The sequence below is a fragment of the Mustelus asterias genome, chromosome 3 (assembly GCF_964213995.1).
Source record: "Mustelus asterias chromosome 3, sMusAst1.hap1.1, whole genome shotgun sequence".
Classification (NCBI taxonomy): Eukaryota; Metazoa; Chordata; class Chondrichthyes; order Carcharhiniformes; family Triakidae; genus Mustelus; species Mustelus asterias.
The window spans coordinates 45567295-45587567 of NC_135803.1; the positions used below are offsets into that span (position 1 = coordinate 45567295).

The following is a 20273-nucleotide window of genomic DNA, read 5'->3' on the forward strand; positions in this document are numbered from 1 at the left end:
ACTATGGAATTAAATTAGCACTCGTATCATGAAAAATACAGTAACTGTGCAACCAAATGCTGTGGTCAAAGTCTTTTTGTTTGGCTCCAGTCCCACTGGTCCCAATTGCTTTCCAGTACTTCACACAAGTACCTACTCTTCATATGTGAACATCGGTACTGAATTCCAGCAAAGTATTCAGCTGCAAAGAGGCATTACAGACAGTGGACTGCCTAAAAGCATGTTGGAGCCAGATTCAAAAGTTGGATAAGCCCTGAAGGGGGAAAGGTTGCAGGGCCATGGGGAAAGGGTCAAGCAATAAAACTAGCTAAGTTGCTCTTACAGAGAGCTGGCACAGACACGGTGGACTGAATGGCCTCCTTCTGTGCTATAACTGTTCTATGATTCAGCGACCCAGTAATCAATTATTGCACATCTGCTACACTGGCAGCTGAGGTTAACTAACTTAAAAGAGACCAAAGGTCAAAACCGGTGCTTTCTAAATGAATATGGCAAAACTTAATGGTATGCTGGGCCACTAGGGAAGCAGATCTTATTGTATTATGAAAATCAGCAGCAAAAATGACTGAAATGTTCCTGGATAGCAGGAACCCACGACTGCATCAAACTACAGCGCTATGATACAATGTGACTCGCACTGCACTAACGTCAACTTATATTTCATTGAATGAGACTTCATTGAATATGAATGCATTGCGCAATCTTATTTCAAAATTTCCTCTTGCAATTTATGATATTAACTCACCCTTAAGGTTGCACATTATCCATTCTACTTCAACTATTACCTTAGATAATATATTTCTACGGGTGAATTCCTACTCATTAGCAAGCAGCCTGTAACCATTACAGAAGTATAGGAGACTAGACCTACTGTAAATTAAGGTAACATTCATTAGCCATCATATGGCACAACATTCATGGTACTATTCAGTGAACGCAACATGAGGACAGTAGCAGCACCAGTCCTCCCTCAACCTGTCCCGCACTTGTGTATTCAAACTTAACCACAGCTGCTGATGCTCTTAGGTTACATCTGCTCATTAACTTTGTTCTCTTTCTTCTGAACTGTGTAACAGATCATGTCAGTAATGCATCTCCCTTAATCTCAGTCAGATTCAGTTCCTATAAGAGGATTGATTTGTGACTATTTGACTTTAGTCCCTTTTCTTACTCTATCACAATTCGACTGACAGCACTAGTTCTATTCTCCAACTGTAACTCCCTTGATGATCTCTATTTTCTCTGCAGCTATTCTAATAATGAAGAGCAGTGTCCTTTTTGATTAGTTCAGGCACTGCGGGCTACTATCAGCTTTTTGTCCTTCAGCTTGAAAGACTCCAGCACATGATAAAAAACCTCCATTCCTGAAGGTCCTAATGGCTGCTGTTTGGCTAATACTTCAGCTGCTAACTACTGCAGCTAGCCAGGGGCGCTTGTCCCACTGAACGGGAATTTCACATAACCGTAGTCCTGATTGAAGGTAGCTCAGCACCAAACTCAGACCCCTGCAAACTTCAGATGTGTTCCTTTTACACTGATAATACCATAAAATGTTCACCCCTGCAGTCTCTGTAGCCAATGGGGTTTTTTTGAGTCAAATATCAAGATGAGGGGGCGTAATATAATTCATGACAAAATGAGTAAATACACAAATATGTCAAATGATCAAAAGAGCCACAAAGATTTGTTGCTTGACTATGAGGAAATAGAACATTGAATGTACATTATAATGTTACTGAGGACATAGTTTATGTTCAGGATTATGGCAAGTTTAAAAACAGAAGGTTGTAAAAAAAAATGTACATAATATACAGTACTATACAAAATTGTTACATTGTTTTGTAGAATATTGGAAATACATGACATCTCATGATCCATTAAAACACTTCAAATATGTATTGACATTCAGATACACATTGTCCAAGTAATTTGCAAAGAATGTATATTGATTGTCATCAAAATAAAAACACATTTATATAATGCTTCATTATATTCTCAGGATGTCTGAAAGCGCTTCACGACCAATAGATTATTTTTGATATGCAGCAACTATTCTAGCGCTATAAATCAAATTATTGAAAGTATTCAATAAAATAATCGTTATACTAAGATTGTGCTCATTTTCAGTGTTACCAATGGTTGAAGGACAAAATTATCAGTGAAGAAGGAAGGAGACAGCAGGCAAAACTGAAGGATCTCATTCCGATTGTGGAGCGACTGAGCTGTACGCTACCCCAGTTAGCAATAGGTGAGAACAGTTCTAGAAGATTCCGACTAACAGTCTTACTACCACTCTGAATCAAAGTGGCAGACTATAATCAGTAACATCGAGTGAAACCTTGCCGAGCTTGTCTGACCCCAAAACTGAGATTCGGGGTTGAATCAAGCTTTGGGTTAAACATAATTGGGGCGGCGCGGTGGCACAGTGGTTAGCACTGCTGCTTCACAGCACCAGGGACCCGGGTTCAATTCTGGCCTCGGGTCACTGTCTGTGTGGAGTTTGCACATTCTTCCCGTGTCTGTGTGGGTTTGCTCCAGGTGCTCTCGCAGTCCAAAGATGTGCAACTTAGGTTGATTGGCCATGCTAAATTGACCCTAGTGTCATGTGTGGGGTTACGGGAATAGGGCCTGGGCAGGATTGTTGTCAGTGCAGACTTGATGGGCTGAATGGCCTCCTTCTGCACTGCAGGGATTCTATGATAATTAAACAAACACCTTCTATTAGTCTTATATATGTCAACAATGACCACTGTCAACAAAATTTAGTTTGGAATGGGATCTCTCCTCTGCTGCTGTTTCTAGCTAGGTCGGCCTGGCAGGGGGAGGTGGTGACATAATGGTCATGGTCACTGAACCAGTAATCCAGAGATCCAATGTTGGCTGAATGAAGGCTGAAGACCCGGGTTCGAATCCCACCATGGCAGATGATTAAATTTGAATTCAATAAAAACCTGGAATTTAAAAGGCTAATGATAGTCCATAAAATCATTGTTGATCGTCCTTAAACAAAAATCCATCTGATTCAGTAATGTCCTTTAGGGAAGGAAATCTGCCATCTTTACCTGGTCTGACTTAAATGTGACTCCAGACCCACAGCAATGTGGTCGACTCTTAAATTAGGGATGGGCAATAAATGCTGACCCAGTCAGCAACGCCCATGTCCAATGAATAAAATTTGAATAAAGTACCAGACTGGATAACTCGATTCAATCTTTGCTAATTCAGGACAGGGATTGATCTGTTTCTGCACACTGCAAATAGCAGGTTTTGCAATTATAATTTCATATCTATCATATTCAGAATCTCTATCCTAGGTCCAGAAGAAACATATGACAGTGTGTGTGCCTGATACAATGTAGCTGGACCCGGGTAGGAGCAGTGGCAAGGGGGCATAGAAGGAAGTCAATGAGGTGGCAACGGATGACAAAGGAGGAGCAAATGAATGGGAGCGTAAAAGGGGGAGAGGAAGAGGCTTATATTGGATCGCTGGTTTGGGACAGAAATTGGGATCGGAGAGTAACGAGAAAGTCAGCATTGAATGAAAGGAAGTGGGGCAGAAAGTGGCTGAGAGGCAAGAATGCCAGTCTGATCAGGAGAAGTGATGAACATGAAGGAAATGAATTGATGGGGAATGGAGAAGAATGTCAGTGTGGACAGTGAGGGCCGTAGGAGAGTATCTACATAAAAGAATGGAGTGTTTCTGTGAACTGAATTGGAAAGGGTAAAGTGTCTATTGTCAGCCAAATTGTGCAGTGTTAAATATGGAAAAGTACCTGTTATAAGGTAATCTATGGGAAAATCCAATGTCACTTTGTTATTTTACTTTTTTTGGATTAGGAATATATTAATTGCTGAGTACTTAGAATGATTCAGCACTTATCAATTTTAATGTCAGAAACAAGACTTTTCTATGGTGGCATCATAGATTTTTGTATCTTCAATCGTGGAAAATGTGGACCAGTTTCTGTATCTTGGGAGCCTCTTCTTGACAAAGACGATAGAATTCATATTGCTTCCATTGTGCCAGCTCAGCCTTTGGCCAATAGAGGAAAAGAGAGGTTGAGGACCAGATCCAGAGACTTGGATTATGGTTTACCAGTCAGGAGTGATTCCTGACTCCTATCTGCTTCAGACACTTAGATGATCCACAACAGACATTGGAAAAGTATCACAGGTGATGTCTTCACTAAGATGCTCCCAATTTAGTGGCAAGAAAGGCCACCCAAAAGCAGTGTCCTCTCCCAGGCCAACTTGTCCAGCATCGTGGCACTAATCACTCAAAACCATGTCCGCTTTATGGGACATAATGATCGTAAGCCAAATACCAGACTCCCGAAGAAACTGCTTTACTCAGAACTCTATCACAGCAAGAGACTCCCAGGAGGACAGTGGAATTCCTTTTGAGATGTCCTCAAAGCACTCCTAAGGAGGTCAGACATACCTGGTGACTCATGGGGACTGGCTTGCAACTGATCGAAATGGAGAAGGTTTACTCGGAAAGGCACGGAACTCATGACATGGATGTTCTTTTTTTGCCTCCAATACATATGAAAGAAAGTTGTGTGTAGCTATCACCTAGTCTAAAGAAAAATCACTTGGCCTCCAAAAAACTCTCCCTGACATGGAAAATCAGTAGGACCCGTGGAATAGGAGCATGCGAGGCAGTCATAGAAGGAGACAGGTCCGACTGTGGTAATTACTGAGAAGTCTCCCTGCCACTAGTATGATCATTGCAAGGATCTTCCTCAATCCTGGGAAAACCCCAAGGCTTTTTACTCTTATGTGAGGAATAAAAGAATGACCAGGGTGAGGTTAGGGCCGGTCAAGGACAGTAGTGGGAACTTGTGTATGGAGTCAGTAGAGATAGGCGAGGTGATGAATGAATACTTTTCTTCAGTGTTCACCAAGAAGAGGGGCCATGTTTTTGAGGAAGAGAAGGTGTTACAGGCTAATAGGCTGGAGGAAATAGATGTTCGGAGGGAGGATGTCCTGGCAGTTTTGAATAAACTGAAGGTCGATAAGTCCCCTGGGCCTGATGAAATGTATCCTAGGATTCTTTGGGAGGCAAGGGATGAGATTGCAGAGCCTTTGGCTTTGATCTTTGGGTCCTCGCTGTCCACGGGGATGGTGCCAGAGGACTGGAGAATGGCGAATGTTGTTCCTCTGTTTAAGAAAGGGAATAGAAATGACCCTAGTAATTATAGACCGGTTAGTCTTACTTCGGTGGTTGGTAAATTGATGGAAAAGGTCCTTAGAGATGGGATTTACGACCATTTAGAAAGATGCGGATTAATCCGGGATAGTCAGCACGGATTCGTGAAGGGCAAGTCGTGCCTCACAAATTTGATAGAATTTTTTGAGGAGGTAACTAAGTGTGTTGATGAAGGTAGGGCAGTTGATGTCATATACATGGATTTTAGTAAGGTGTTTGATAAGGTCCCCCATGGTCGGCTAATGATGAAAGTGAGGAGGTGTGGGATAGAGGGAAAGTTGGCCGAATGGATAGGTAACTGGCTGTCTGATCGAAGACAGAGGGTGGTGGTCGATGGAAAATTTTCGGATTGGAGTGTTTGGAAGGAGACAGGTCCCAAAGATGTGCGGGTTAGGTTGTTTGGCCAGGTTAAAAATTGTCCCTTAGAGTCCTGGGATGCGTAGGTTAGAGGGATTAGCGGGTAAAATGTGTGGGGGTAGGGCCTGGGTGGGATTGTGGTCGGTGCAGACTCGATGGGCCGAATGGCCTCCTTCTGCACTGTGGGGTTTCTATGTCTATGTGGAGGCAGGTTGCTAGCGGAGTGCCGCAGGGATCAGTGCTTGGTCCTCTGCTCTTTGTGATTTTTATTAATGACTTAGAGGAGGGGGCTGAAGGGTGGATCAGTAAATTTGCTGATGACACCAAGATTGGTGGAGTAGTGGATGAGGTGGAGGGCTGTTGTAGGCTGCAAAGAGACATAGATAGGATGCAAAGCTGGGCTGAAAAATGGCAAATGGAGTTTAACCCTGATAAATGTGAGGTGATTCATTTTGGTAGGACTAATTTAAATGTGGATTACAGGATCAAAGGTAGAGTTCTGAAGACTGTGGAGGAACAGAGAGATCTTGGGGTTCATATCCACAGATCTCTAAAGGTTGCCACTCAAGTGGATAGAGCTGTGAAGAAGGCCTATAGTGTGTTAGCTTTTATTAACAGGGGGTTGGAGTTTAAGAGCCGTGGGGTTATGCTGCAACTGTACAGGACCTTGGTGAGACCACATTTGGAATATTGTGTGCAGTTCTGGTCACCTCACTATAAGAAGGATGTGGAAGCGCTGGAAAGAGTGCAGAGGAGATTTACCAGGATGCTGCCTGGTTTGGAGGGTAGATCTTATGAGGAAAGGTTGCGGGAGCTAGGGCTGTTCTCTCTGGAGGGGAGGAGGCTGAGGGGAGACTTAATAGAGGTTTATATAATGATGAAGGGGATAGATAGAGTGAACGTTCAAAGACTATTTCCTCGGGTGGATGGAGCTGTTACAAGGGGGCATAACTATAGGGTTCGTGGTGGGAGATACAGGAAGGATATCAGAGGTAGGTTCTTTACGCAGAGAGTGGTTGGGGTGTGGAATGGACTGCCTGCAGTGATAGTGGAGTCAGACACTTTAGGAACATTTAAGCGGTTATTGGATAGGCACATGGAGCACACCAGGATGATAGGGAGTGGGATAGCTTGATCTTGGTTTCAGATAAAGCTCGGCACAACATCGTGGGCCGAAGGGCCTGTTCTGTGCTGTACTGTTCAATGTTCTATGTTCTAATCATCTCCCCGCTGTGGTCGAATAACTCTTTCCAGAGTCACAGTGCCATTTACACCCATCGAGATGTGATCTTCATTGCGTGGTAGATTTCAGATAAATGCCAAAAACTGCACTATTGCAGTACATGACCATTTTTTAAAAACCTTGCAAAGCCCCCTGATTCTGTCGAGCACAAAGACTTATGGAACATGGCTGCCCTCAGAACTTTGTCACAAGAATGACGTGCAAGCCGTCATCCTCGTCAATGGAACCACCATAGATCCTATCTCAGTTAAGACTGAAGTCAAAAAAGATTGTGTCACACACAAACCTACTTCTCCATTTTCCTTGCTGCAGTACTGCACCTCACCTCAAGGAAATTACCCACAAGCATGGAGATAATCTGCAATATAGAAGGGGCAGCACGGTGGCACAGTGGTTAGCACTGCTGCCTCACAGCGCCAGGGAGATTCCCGGCTTGGGTCACTGTCTGTGTGGAGTCTGCATGTTCTCCCCGTGTCTGCGTGGGTTTCCTTGGGGTGCTCCGGGTTCCTCCCACAGTCCAAAGACGTTAGGTGAATTGGCAATGCTAAATTCTCCCTCGGTGTACCTGAACAGGCGTCGGAGTGTGGCGACTAGGGGATTTTCACAGTAATTGCATTGCAGTGTTAATATAAGCCTACTCGTGACACTAATAAAATAAACTTTTTAGGAAACCGTTCAACCTATGTCACCTTCCATCCAAAATCAAAATCATTCCAACCTCCGTCATTGAGCTTTCAATATGAACCATAGAAAAGTTACAGTACAGACAGAGGCCATTCAGCCCACCATATCAGCGCCAGCCAAAAAAGATTTAAAAAAGAAACTACCTCCATAGCCTTGCAGATGCAGATTCAGGGACTTTTTTAATGAATTGAGCATTTCAGCCTCAACCACCAATTTAGGCGGGTGAATTCCAGACACCCACCACCTTCTGGGTGGAAAAGCTTTTCCTCATGTCCCCTCTAATGCTTCTACCAATCACCTTAAATTTCTGTCCCCCCAAGTCACTGACCCATTAGTTCAGGGAAATAAGTCTTTACTATCTACACTGTCGAAGCCCCTCATAAATTTTTTGCATCTCAATTACTTCACCGCTTAGTTTCCTCTGTTCTAAGGAAATCAACAGTCGCCTATACAGTCTCTCCTCATAACTGTAATTTTCAAGCCCTGGCAACATTCTTATAAATCTCCTCTGCACTCTCTCCAGAGCAGCAGTGTCCTTCTTGTAATGTGGTGACCAGAACTGTACACAAAATTCCAGCTGTGGCCTAACCAGAATTTATATAGTTCCATCATTATTTTTGTAATCAATATCTCGCACAATAAAGGAAAGCATTCCATTTGATTTCTTGACCATGTTGTTCATCTGTTCTCCCACCTTCAAGGACCAGTGGACTTGCATTCAAAGGTCTCTCTCAATGTCTTCCTATTTATGGAGTATATTTCCTTGCTTTGTTTGCCCTCCCCAAATGCATTACCTCACACTTTTCCAGATTGAATTCCATTTGCCAATTCTCTGCCCACTCAACCAAACCATTGGTATCATTCTGGAGTTGACAGCCATCCTCTTCACTATTAACTACGCAGCCAGTTTTAATGTCATCTGCAAATTTCCCAATCATGCCACTCACATTTAAGTCTAAATCATTAAATTATACAACAGACAGCAAAAGCCCCAACAGTGAACCCTGTGGAACACCACTGAAAACCTCTTTCCATTTGCAAATACATCCATCAATCATTATCATTTGTTTCCTGTCACTGAGCCGACTTTGGATCCAACCTGTCACCTTCCCTTGTATCCCATTAGATCTCACTTTTCTGACCGGTCTGCCATGTGGCACCTTGCCAGCTATCTTACTGAAATATTTGTAGACAATATACACTGCAATACCCTCATCAATCCCCTTGTTACTTCCTCAAAAAAAAATCTTCTTATAAGACACGGTCTTCCCAGAACAAAACCATACTGACTAATCCCTGATCAATCTGAGCCTTTCTAAATGACAGTTTATCCTATCTCTCAGAATTATTTCCAATAATTTATCCACCACTGAAGTCAAACTGGCCAGCCTGTCATTTTCTAGCCTATCCCTTGCATATTTTTAAAATAATGTACAGAGTTCACAGACCTTTAATCCTATGGTACCCTACCTGTATCTATGCAGATGACGCTTGTGTGCATTCACTGAGAACCTGAACTCCGGTTCATTGTTGACTCCTTCTCGGAAGACGTACACCCAGCACCAGACTGTCGGGACCCGGTGTGACCCAGACTGTCGGGGTCCAGTGTACACTTAACATTCCAATGGTGGAGATCAATCCCTAGATTGTTGGGGAGTAGAGTTCACAGTCGTAGAATCAGGGGGTTCTGTGTACACTCACCTCTACTTCTTGGAGATCATTGTACACTCATCACTTAACTGCCATTAATCAGTGTACACCCACCCTAGACTATCAGGGATGAGTGTACACCCAGCCCCAGACTGTCAGATGTCAGAGTAGACTGTTCTAGATTGTGAGGTTCAGTATACACTCATCCCATAACTGTCAGGTTTCACTCCACTTCTAGACTGTTGGGGATCATTAGCTAGGTACCACACATGAATCTATTCGAGTTAAGCACATGTGGTTAAGGGGAGTATTATAAACTGGATTGAAAATTGATTGTAACAAAAAGAATAGAGAATCATAGTTAAGGGAATAATGAATACAGTGGCACAGTGGTTAGCACTGCTGCCTCACAGCGCCAGTGACCCAGGTTCAATTCTGGCCTTGGGTCTGCACGTTCTCCCTGTGTCTGAGTGGGTTTCTTCTGGGTGCTCTGGTTTCCTCCCACACTCCAAACATGTGCAGTTTAGATTGATTGACCATGCTAAATTGCCCCTTAGTGTCAAGGGGATAAGCAGCATAATTGTGGGGTTGCAGGGACAGGGCCTGGGTAGGATTGTTGTTGGTGCAGGCTCGATGGGCCAAATGGCCTCCTTCTGGACTGTACGGATTCTATGATTCTATGAATAGCTCAATAGTTCAGTTCTGTCTACTATACAGATTGATTTGGGAATAGGGTTGAGGGAATGGTGTTAGAATTTGCAGATAACACTAGGACACTTCATTCTGAGAGGACTAAAGGAAGTTGTATCAGAAAATTGATAAGGGGGGAATGGACTAAAGAGTGAATGGTGTAAATCAGTGTCATTGTGAGGTGTTGCAGTTTAGTTAAAGAACAATAACATTGATTATGCACTAAACACAAGTATGTTTGGTGCTGTGGAAGAGCAGGGTGTTCAGGTCCACTGAACATTTAAGCCAACTCCTCGGAAAAGGCCATTGAAATAGCTGATGAGAGGACAGATGCACCTGGGTGTCCTTGGGCTGACACAGACAAGATGGGCCGAATTGCCTCCTTTGGCTCTATGGCAAGAGATTTAGGACAGAGAGCAGGAGAAGCTTCTTTACAAAGAACAAAGAACAGTACAGCACAGGAAACAGGCCCTTTGGCCCTCCAAGCCTGTGCCGCTCCTTGGTCCAACTAGACCAATCGTTTGTATCCCTCCATTCCCAGGCTGCTCATGTGACTATCCAGGTAAGTCTTAAACGATGTCAGCGTGCCTGCCTCCACCACCCTACTTGGCAGCGCATTCCAGGCCCCCACCACCCTCTGTGTAAAAAACGTCCCTCTGATATCTGAGTTATACTTCGCCCCTCTCACCTTGAGCCCGTGATCCCTCGTGATCGTCACCTCCGACCTGGGAAAAAGTTTCCCACTGTTCACCCTATCTATACCCTTCATAATCTTGTACACCTCTATTAGATCTCCCCTCATTCTCCGTCTTTCCAGGGAGAACAACCCCAGTTTACCCAATCTCTCCTCATAGCTAAGACCCTCCATACCAGGCAACATCCTGGTAAACCTTCTCTGCAGTCTCTCTAACGCCTCCACGTCCTTCTGGTAGTGCGGCGACCAGAACTGGACGCAGTACTCCAAATGTGGCCTAACCAGCGTTCTATACAGCTGCATCATCAGACTCCAGCTTTTATACTCTATACCCCGTCCTATAAAGGCAAGCATACCATATGCCTTCTTCACCACCTTCTCCACCTGTGTTGCCACCTTCAAGGATTTGTGGACTTGCACACCTAGGTCCCTCTGTGTTTCTATACTGCTGATGACTCTGCCATTTATTGTATAACTCCTCCCTACATTATTTCTTCCAAAATGCATCACTTCGCATTTATCCGGATTAAACTCCATCTGCCACCTCTCCGCCCAATTTTCCCGCCTATCTATATACTCAGAGTTATAAGCCTTTGAAATTCATTACCAGGATTGAGGTGAAGCGATGTTACATTCAAGATTAGATTGAGCTGGTGGACGAAGAAAAATGAGATATAAGGATATGGATACAGGGTGAGTAAATACCATTTGAAGGTTAATCACCATCACAAACTGCTTGAGTCGAATTAGAACTTTTATGTATTTCTATATGTATCCCTAGACTTGCTCAACATCTCTAGACTCTCATTCTCTCTCTAACGTTTTTTTTTAAGACCAACAAGTATAAATTGGAGGAAATAGTGGTCTGAGCTGAGTCATTCTCCAAAGCCACTAACGTTACTTTTATTTGCTTTGAAAATAAGAAGCCATCTTACTTCCAGCTTTTCAAGTTTCATGGTCCTGGCTGTGATAAAGTGCTCCATCTAGTGGCTATACAGAAAGTTAGGAAAAAGTAAATTCAAATGCAGAGAATTGACCAGTACAACATCTTACATATAATATGAAAGATATTAACTTCTGTTTTACTATTATTGTACATTTGTCTTCTTGCTGTGTAATGTGCAATGGTATTTTAGCAAAACTGTCAGCGAACTTGGTGCAATTTTTAACCCTGAGCAATTCTCCACTTCTTTCAGCTTGGTGTCTGCGCAATGAGGGTGTAAGTTCAGTTCTCCTGGGAGCCTCCAATGCAGAACAGCTGACAGAAAACCTAGGTGCCATACAGGCAAGTTATTATTGAAAACTCTGACCAAATTATTGATAGAAATCGTTATTTGCAACAGGATTGCTCACCCCCACAAAGGGATACCGGAGAGTGAAATCCATCAACAGATCAAGCTCCCCCTTTCGAAAATTGGACTGCCAGTACTCTGGTAAACTTCATAAGGAGCAAGTCACGCAGGTCACAAAAACCATTGTCATTAAAACCTTTACATTTACAACGTTCAGTGCACACTTCAGAAATGCTCTTTCTCTTGCTTCTCAAGTGTTGCTTCAACCAAACCAAACACTATGTTTATTCTTTACTATTATTTGAAGATAGTTAAAGTGGGAAGACCCCAACTATCACCAGTTCCTTAAACTAGGCACAATCTGTGAGCAACACCGTATGAGAGATGATCATTTTAAACTACTGTTAAAGGGATCCTTAGCTGCCATAGGGAAAGATGGATTCAGGTCCAAACATTTTCAAGAATCATGGAATCGTCAACAGTGCAGGAGGCCATTCGTCCCATCGAGTCTGCACTGATTATAATCCTACCCAGGCTCTAACCCCGTAACCCCACATACTTACCCTGCTAATCCCCCTGACACTAGGGTTAATTTAGCACGGCCAGTCAACCTAACCTGCACATTTTTGGACTGTGGGAGGAAACCGGAGCACCCAAAGGAAATCCACGCAGATACAGGGAAAATGTGTAAACTCCACACAGTAGCCAGAGGCCAGAATTGACCCCAGGTCTCTGGTGCTGTGAGGCAGCAGTGCTAACCACTGTGCTACCGAGCCACCCTAATTCTATTTGCCTCGGTGTCCTGAGCTTGAAAGATTTCCAACATATGAAGTTCTTTCTGTTATAAACACAATGTTTTCCCCTCACCATTCTGCTCCCTTTAACTCCTGATTCTTCCGCTCTACTCCATTAAACTGTTGCTGCAGACTCAGGGTTAGGCACCTCAACGCATTGCGTGTTCAACCACAATATTACAGTCTCTCATTAACTGCAGTGAGGAGAGGAAACTCCACCCAATATACAACCAAATCAAAAACCAGCCCCTCCACTGTATATTAGCAAAGTTAATTTCTACACGTAGAAAATACTTTCCACATGGTGGTTTGAGTGTTATATAATTTTGTTCCTTTTCCCACTATTAACTTACGTTCTTAAAGCTTTATCTTGAAGGGGAGGTTGCATTAGTTCTACATAATACAACTGGAATTTTATCAGTTATTGTCATTTCAAGATAGGGATACTAACCAGTCAATTGAAAGCATTGATGTGGAAAAGACTACACGATTAACTGCTTCGGTCCACTCTAATCTAGTGCATGTTTGTCCATTACCTAGTTATAAATGTCAAGTATCTATAAATGAAATAGAATTGAGAACTCGTGGTCCACAGCTAGATCTGAATTGGGTCTTTTATGAACCGTTTATTGGTACTGATCAAGCCTATCACCTACCAACTTAATTTTGTATCCATTGCATGTTTTGTTTCAGGACCTTACATTAGGCCTAAGGTTTCTCTTAACCTAGTGTTAACTGTGGCACCCTTGCCTCCTAGTCAGAAGATAGTGAGTTCAAAGCAGCATGCCAGAGGCTTGAATGCACCATCGAGGCTGACAGTGTGGTATTGAGAGGGCTGCACCGTTATGCCATCTTGTGTTGAAACATGACCCATTGGTTTTCTAATCTGGACATAAAAGACCTTCTTCAAAATTATATCATGGAAGTTTTCCCTAATGCCTGGCCAATGTCTATTCCTCAACCAAGATCACTTGTAAGTAATTCTGTTCATAATTGCATTGCTAGTTCTGGGACCAAACTGTGCACAAATTGCCTTCTTTATCTCCTACATAATAACAGTGACAACACTTCAAAAGGTACTTCATTGGATGCAAACTGCATAGAAATGTCCTGAGGTCATAAGTGCTACATAGGTGGAAATTGAAAGCATTTCTTTTCTAGTCTGTATTGGATAAAATATTTTTTTCAGGATCTCTTTCCTGTTTCTTACTGAAATGTTTGGATTATTTTCAGGTTCTCTCAAAGTTGACAACGCAGACTGTGAATGAGATCGACAACATACTTGGCAATAAACCATTAAGCAAGAAGGACTACAGATCCTAATTTAAAGATGCATGATAATGACTGGGATTGCATGATGCAAGTGGTACTCTTTACTTGCTGGACCACTGTCTGGCTGTGAATCTAAAGCTGTTTCTTGCTGAATTCCCACAGGTGCATGCCCATACAATGAGAGACGTACCCTTATACAGAAGCACATTTACAATCTCCCAGGCTAAAGTGGTTCCTGGAGTTTTTTTACTCACCCAAACTGAGCTGTACATTTATCTCTTTGCTTAAAATATAAAACTGAGAACAAGCAAGTTCATAGCTTGTGTACCTTTGGAATCTCAATTCCAGTACCAAGTTAAAGCAATTTTTCCCTCCCAACAGAATCTTATCCAGTGAATTATAGATCACAGGCATGTACATGTAATTAGTGGCTTGCTTTATGCTGGAACTTGCTGATTTTTTTTTAGAACAGGAATCTAAATGTGTTTACATCAGTAAATTGAAACCCAAAGATGCATTTTGGATATTTTATTTCGGGTTGTAAAATATCCTGACAACAAATATTTGTTTTAACCTGTTCTGGGCTAAATTAGTACATTTATATAAAGTCACTGATAACAAGTCAGTGTGCAATGGTAAAAGCTTAAATTGTACTGTACGTGTGTTACAAACACGTTAAACCACATGGCTTTCATTGACACACACAACTGCTGGGTGCCTTTTTCAGAAAGCAACAGTTGCTTTATGAATGGTCTATAAATGCCTCTGTTCCATAAATTTTCAATTTTTAATGGTTTCATTGGTTGGGAGATCAGAGGGAATATAGGGATAAAGAGAGTATACTTTGGTTGAATCTTACAAATGGTGTTCCCAAGTGATCTGTACTAGCATCTCAGCTATTCACGATATATGTCAAACTGGGATGACGGAATAGAGCGGAGCATATGCAAGTCTGCGGGTGACACTAATATAGGATGTAGATTAAGTTGTGTCAAAGGAAGCAGAAAGTTTAAAGTTACATGGACAGATTAATGAGTGGGCAAAATAATGACTGGACCAGTGCAATGTGGGAAGTGAAAGGTAATCCACTTTGGATCCAGAAAAGAGAAATCAGAATACTTTCTTGCCACCGAGAGACTAGAGCAAAGAGTATAGGTACAAAAATCATAAAATAAATATTGGACAGATACAAAAGGCTAATGGAATGGTGTCCTTTTATATATTAAGGATTGAAATATGAAGTGGAGGAAGCAATGTTTCAGTTGTCAGACTGGATCTGGTCGACCGCATTCAAGTTTTAGGCACTGCACCTCAAGGCGGCTATTTGAATTTGAGGGGGTTACCTAGCATATTCATCAAAATGATACCAAGCCTTAAAGGGTTAAATTATGTGCTCAGGTTCCATAAATGGGCCGTATTCCCTTGATTATAAAGTTTGAGCGTGATTTTTATTGAGGTGTTAAAATTTTAAAAGGAATCAACATGTCAATATAGAGAAGCTGGTTCCTCTGGGGGACAGAATCCAGAACATGCAGGGCTTGTTAAAATTAGATCCAGGCCATCACACAAAGGGCAGTGGAAACGTGGAGTTCTCTCCCCCAAAAGTATGTGTGGATACTCGATCAACTGAAACGTCCATGACTAAGGTGGACAGATTTTATTAGCTTATGATATTCAGAGATCTGAATCAATGGAAAGTGTCTTAATTGAGGTATGGAGCAATCGTGATTTGATTTGAATAGGTTGAACGACGTACTGCTGTTCCTATGTTCATAGATATCAAAACAAGTTGAGATAGCTTTAAATTACTTGAGAAACCATTTAGTAGAATCTGTTATAGTTTAATTTGCAAAGACCATGACTTTTTTTAATGAATGCCAGCACATTGACCGAGCCAAAGTAAAAAGGTAACCATGAGAAGTAAAACAGAAAGGTGCACTAGAAGTGTAGGAAGATGATCGGGTATCACGTACTTAAAAACACCCGTGTACATGCACTCTGGCTAGTTATGAGATTTAAATTACAAATCAGATCTTTTGCTCAGTGTGAAAACTAACTTAAAGCTGTATCTGATCTGATTCAAAATATAAATAAAATTGATTAGTTGCAGGCATAACATTGTTTTTTTTTAATTTATTAGTGTCACAAGTAGGCTTACATTCACACTGCAATGACGTTACTGTGAAAATCCCCTAGTCGCCACACTCCGGCGCCTGTTCGGGTACACTGAGGGAGAATTTAGCATGGCCAATGCATCTAGCCAGCATGTCTTTCGGACTGTAGGAGGAAACCGGAGCACCCGGAGGAAACCCATGCAGACACGGGGAGAATGTGCAAACTCCACACAGACAGTGACCCAAGCTGGGTATCGAACCCGGGTCCCTGGTGCTGTGAGGCAGCAGTGCTAACCACTGTGCTACCATGCTGTGCATTAATTTGTTCCATTCTGCACCATCCTGTTTCACTATCTTAACAAGTTACATTGTTGCTGCATCACTATGTATAAGAAACCAAGACTAATCAGCAGACATAATTTTTTTTCCCAATTCCTAATAATGGTTTTATTTAGTTTGAAATATTATTCATTTACAATAGAATGCTGGTCCAACACACGTTAAGGCTCAGACATTATATCCAATCAGACTTCTTCGGCCAATGACCTCACCAATGTAAAACCACATGGCAAATTCCGTGGCCACAAGCGCATTCCTCACGACATCCTTTACAGTTATTTGTTTGTAATGCCCAGCCTTAAATGATGCCACAAGACCCTTGAAGCCTTCAACAGCCACTGGGATTTCTCCAGGAGTTGGAGTCAGCTCCACACGAGCATATTTCCAGAAGGTAGCCAGACACGGCTTAGAGTAATTCACAGCAGCCAGGGCGAGCTTGGGGCCCCCGGTCACCACTTTCTGCATCATCCGCCGTGCCGCCGCCGCCATAATTATGATGCAGTAATTTAACTGGCTTGTTGGGTAATATTGGGGGCGATTCTCCCATTGCGACCCGCAGATTTTCTGGTGGGTCCAGTCAGGAGAATCAAGTGTCGGCCATTTCAGGGGTTTCGCACATGTGTCTCCCAGAGCCGGAGACCAGTCGCAGTCGAGACCGCACTGGAAACCGACAGGAAGAGAGGTAAGTCATTTTAATCTTTTTAAATGTATTTTAAATCTATTTTGCATGTATCGGGCCCAGCACAGAATTTGCCAGGCCCGATAGCATCTCCCACCCTGCCAGGAGTACTTCATTCCGGCGGGGTTTAAGAGTAGCTCCCCACGTTCGGCGAACTAGCAGGAGTCTCCTAGAGGATTGGGCGGTGCCCCCTGGCAGTCCCTCCAGGCATGTGGCAGGGCCAAGGGGGGCCTATTGTGGGCAGGGCCTAGGGGGTGATTGGTGGGGGTGGGGGGAGCCACTGCCACTCTGCATGGGGATCGGTCTGGGATGGAGGGAGGCCAGCGATCGGGGCAGGCAAGGATGGCCCGGGAATTGTGGGGACCGCGATTGGGGCATGATGGTGTCGGGAAGGGCAGCACTGCAGGGGTCCCGGGCTGGCCAGTGATCGAGCTGGCCAGCAAACAGGGAGACAAAGATCGGGACCACTGCACACACGCAGAGTTCTGGAGCTGTCAGACTCTGACGTGAATGGGCTCCACCCTCCCTGGATTTTTAATGATACTCACGATTGTGACCTCTGCTATGCACAGAGTGGGGAGATTCAGGTCTGAAGCTGCACTGAAAAAACAGTTGTGATCTCGATCAGTTTTCTCACCAATTCAGCACTTTTGGGAGAATCACCCCCATCATGTCTAACATCAAGTTCTAATTTGCCATGGTAATTGCCTGTGTTTTAAAACGTGCGATATCTCAGGAAGAAATGCTTTGTGACATCCCTCCCTAAATCTCTAACTCATCCTTGGCTGTGTGACAGAAAACAGAGTTAATTGATCTTTTACAGGCCAGAGGAATGTTGGTAGTGGAGTTCTCCAAGGGCCAATGTTATGACCCTTGCTTTTCCTGGATATAAATTAATGGCTTAGACCTCTGTGTACAGGTTAGTTTCAAAATTTGTGAATGATACGAAACTTGGAAGCATGTGAACTGAGAGGAAGATAGCATTGAACTTAATCTTCCACTTGTCTACTGATATGTCCTTTGAAGTTCAATGCAATGAAATGTGAAGTGATTCATTTTGGTAAGAACATGTTTCAATGCAAAATACAGAATAAGGGGGTGCTGATGCAGTGGGATCTGGGTATATATGTGTGTAAGTCGTTGAAGGTGGCAGGAAAGGTAGAATGCTAGAAATAAAGCATGCATTATACTAGGTGTTATGAGTAAGAGAATAGAGTACAAGGTCAAGAAGGTTATGTTGAACTTGTATGGCATTACTTTGGCCTCAATTGGAGTATTGTGTCCAATTCTGGATGCTACACTTGTTTAGGAAAAATGTAAAGGCATTGGGGAGAGTGCAAAAAAAATTCACAAGAATGGTTTCAGGAATGAGGAACTTCAGTTGTGAAGACAGATTGGAGAACTCTTTGAAAAAGAGACGACTGAAAGGAGATTTGATAGATGTATTCAAAATCATGAGGGCTCTGCAGAGTAGATAGGAAGAAACTTCTCATTCATGAAAGGATCAAGAACAAGAGGGCAAAGATTTAGGGTGCAAATTTACCTGCCGTTCACGCCACATTCCTGCTGCAGCAAGATTGCAGAACTTGGCAGCCAGCCAAATCTCCATTCTCTGCAGCAGGATGGGAAAATCCCACTGGCGTGAACAGTGATAAGATTTTGGTCTTAAAGTCAAAGCAAGAGCAACATGAGAAAAAACATATTCACGCACTGAGTGGTTATTAGAGTCATAGAACATTTACAGCATGGAAACAGGCCCTTCGGCCCAACTTATCTATGCTGTCTTTTCTTAAACCCCTAAGCTAGTCCCCACTTGCCCGCATTTGGCCCATATCCCTCTATACCCATCTTACTCGTGTAACCGTCTAAATGCTTTTTAAAAGACAAAATTGTACCCGCCTCTACTACTCCCCCTGGCAGCTTATTCCAGACACTCACCACCATCTATGTGAAAAAATTGCCCCTCTGGACCCTTTTGTATCTCTCCCCTCTCACCTTAAACCTATGCCCTCTATTTTTAGACTCCCCTACTTTTGGGAAAATATATTACTATCTAGCTGATTTATGCCCCTCATTATTTTATAGACGTCCATAAGATCACCCCTCAGCCTTCTACGCTCCAAAGAAAAAAGTCCCAGTCTATCAAGCCTCTCCTTATAACTCAAACCATCAAGTCCCGGTAGCATCCTAATAAATCTCTTCTGCACTCTTTCTAGTTTAATAATATCCTTTCTATAATAGAGTAACCAGAACTGTACAAAGTATTCCAAGTGTGGTCTTACCAATGTATTGTACAACTTCAACAAGACGTCCTAACTCCTGTATTCAATGTTCTGACCAATGAAACCAAGCATGCTGAATGCCTTCTTCACCACTCTGTCCACCTGTGACTCCACTTTTAAGGAGCTATGGACCTGTACACCTAGATCTTTTTGTTCTGTAACTCTCCCCAACACCCTACCATTAACTGAGTAAGTCCTGCCCTGGTTCAATCTACCAAAATGCATCACCTCGCATTTGTCTAAATTAAACTCCATCTGCCATTCGGAGGTGACGATCACGAGGGGTCACGGGCTCAAGCTGAGAGGGGCGAAGTATAACTCAGACATCAGAGGGACGTTTTTTACACAGAAGGTGGTGGGGGCCTGGAATGCGCTGCCAAGTAGGGTGGTGGAGGCAGGCACGCTGACATTGTTTAAGACTTACCTGGATAGTCACATGAGCAGCCTGGGAATGGAGGGATACAAACGATTGGTCTAGTTGGACCAAGGAGCGGCACAGGCTTGGAGGGCCGAAGGGCCTGTTTCCTGTGCTGTACTGTTCTTTGTTCTTTGTCAGCCCACTGGCCCAATTGATCAAGATCCCGTTGCAATCGGAGATAACCTTCTTCACTGTCCACTATGCCACCAATCTTGGTGTCATCTGCAAACTTACTAACTATGCCTTCTATATTCTAATCCGAATTATTAATATAAATGACAAATAAGAGTAGAACTCAATAGGGTCTTTTAAGAGACTCCTGGATGAGTACATGGAGCTTAATAGGATGGAGGGTTATAGGTAGGTCTAGAAGGTAGGGATGTGTTCGGCACAACTTGTGGGCCGAAGGGCCTGTTTGTGCTGTAGTTTTTCTATGTTTCTAGATCCAGCACTGCGGTCTTGAATGCACTGCCTGGGAGTGTGGTGGAGGCAGGTTCAATCACAGCACTCAAAAAGCAATTAGACTGTCACCTGAAAAGGAAGAATGTGCAGG

The 20273-nt window shown here is 43.1% G+C and overlaps 1 protein-coding gene and 1 pseudogene across 2 annotated transcripts in view; one reads left to right on the plus strand and one right to left on the minus strand.

Moving 5' to 3' along the window:
- The window catches only part of kcnab1a (potassium voltage-gated channel subfamily A regulatory beta subunit 1a), a 395957-nt gene extending 379686 nt beyond the window's left edge, over positions 1 to 16271 (plus strand). Inside the window, exons 14-16 of the mRNA XM_078208296.1 lie at positions 2128 to 2248; positions 11727 to 11815; positions 13850 to 16271. Coding sequence (XP_078064422.1) covers positions 2128 to 2248; positions 11727 to 11815; positions 13850 to 13939 — 300 coding nt within the window. The 3' untranslated portion in view covers positions 13940 to 16271. The remainder of the gene's footprint in view (positions 1 to 2127; positions 2249 to 11726; positions 11816 to 13849) is intronic.
- A 150-nt stretch (positions 16272 to 16421) lies between these two features.
- On the minus strand, positions 16422 to 19111 carry LOC144490600 (ATP synthase F(0) complex subunit g, mitochondrial pseudogene; annotated as a pseudogene). Its single transcript, XR_013497304.1, has one exon. The product of XR_013497304.1 is annotated as an ATP synthase F(0) complex subunit g, mitochondrial pseudogene (transcript).
- Positions 19112 to 20273: the final 1162 nt, after the last annotated feature.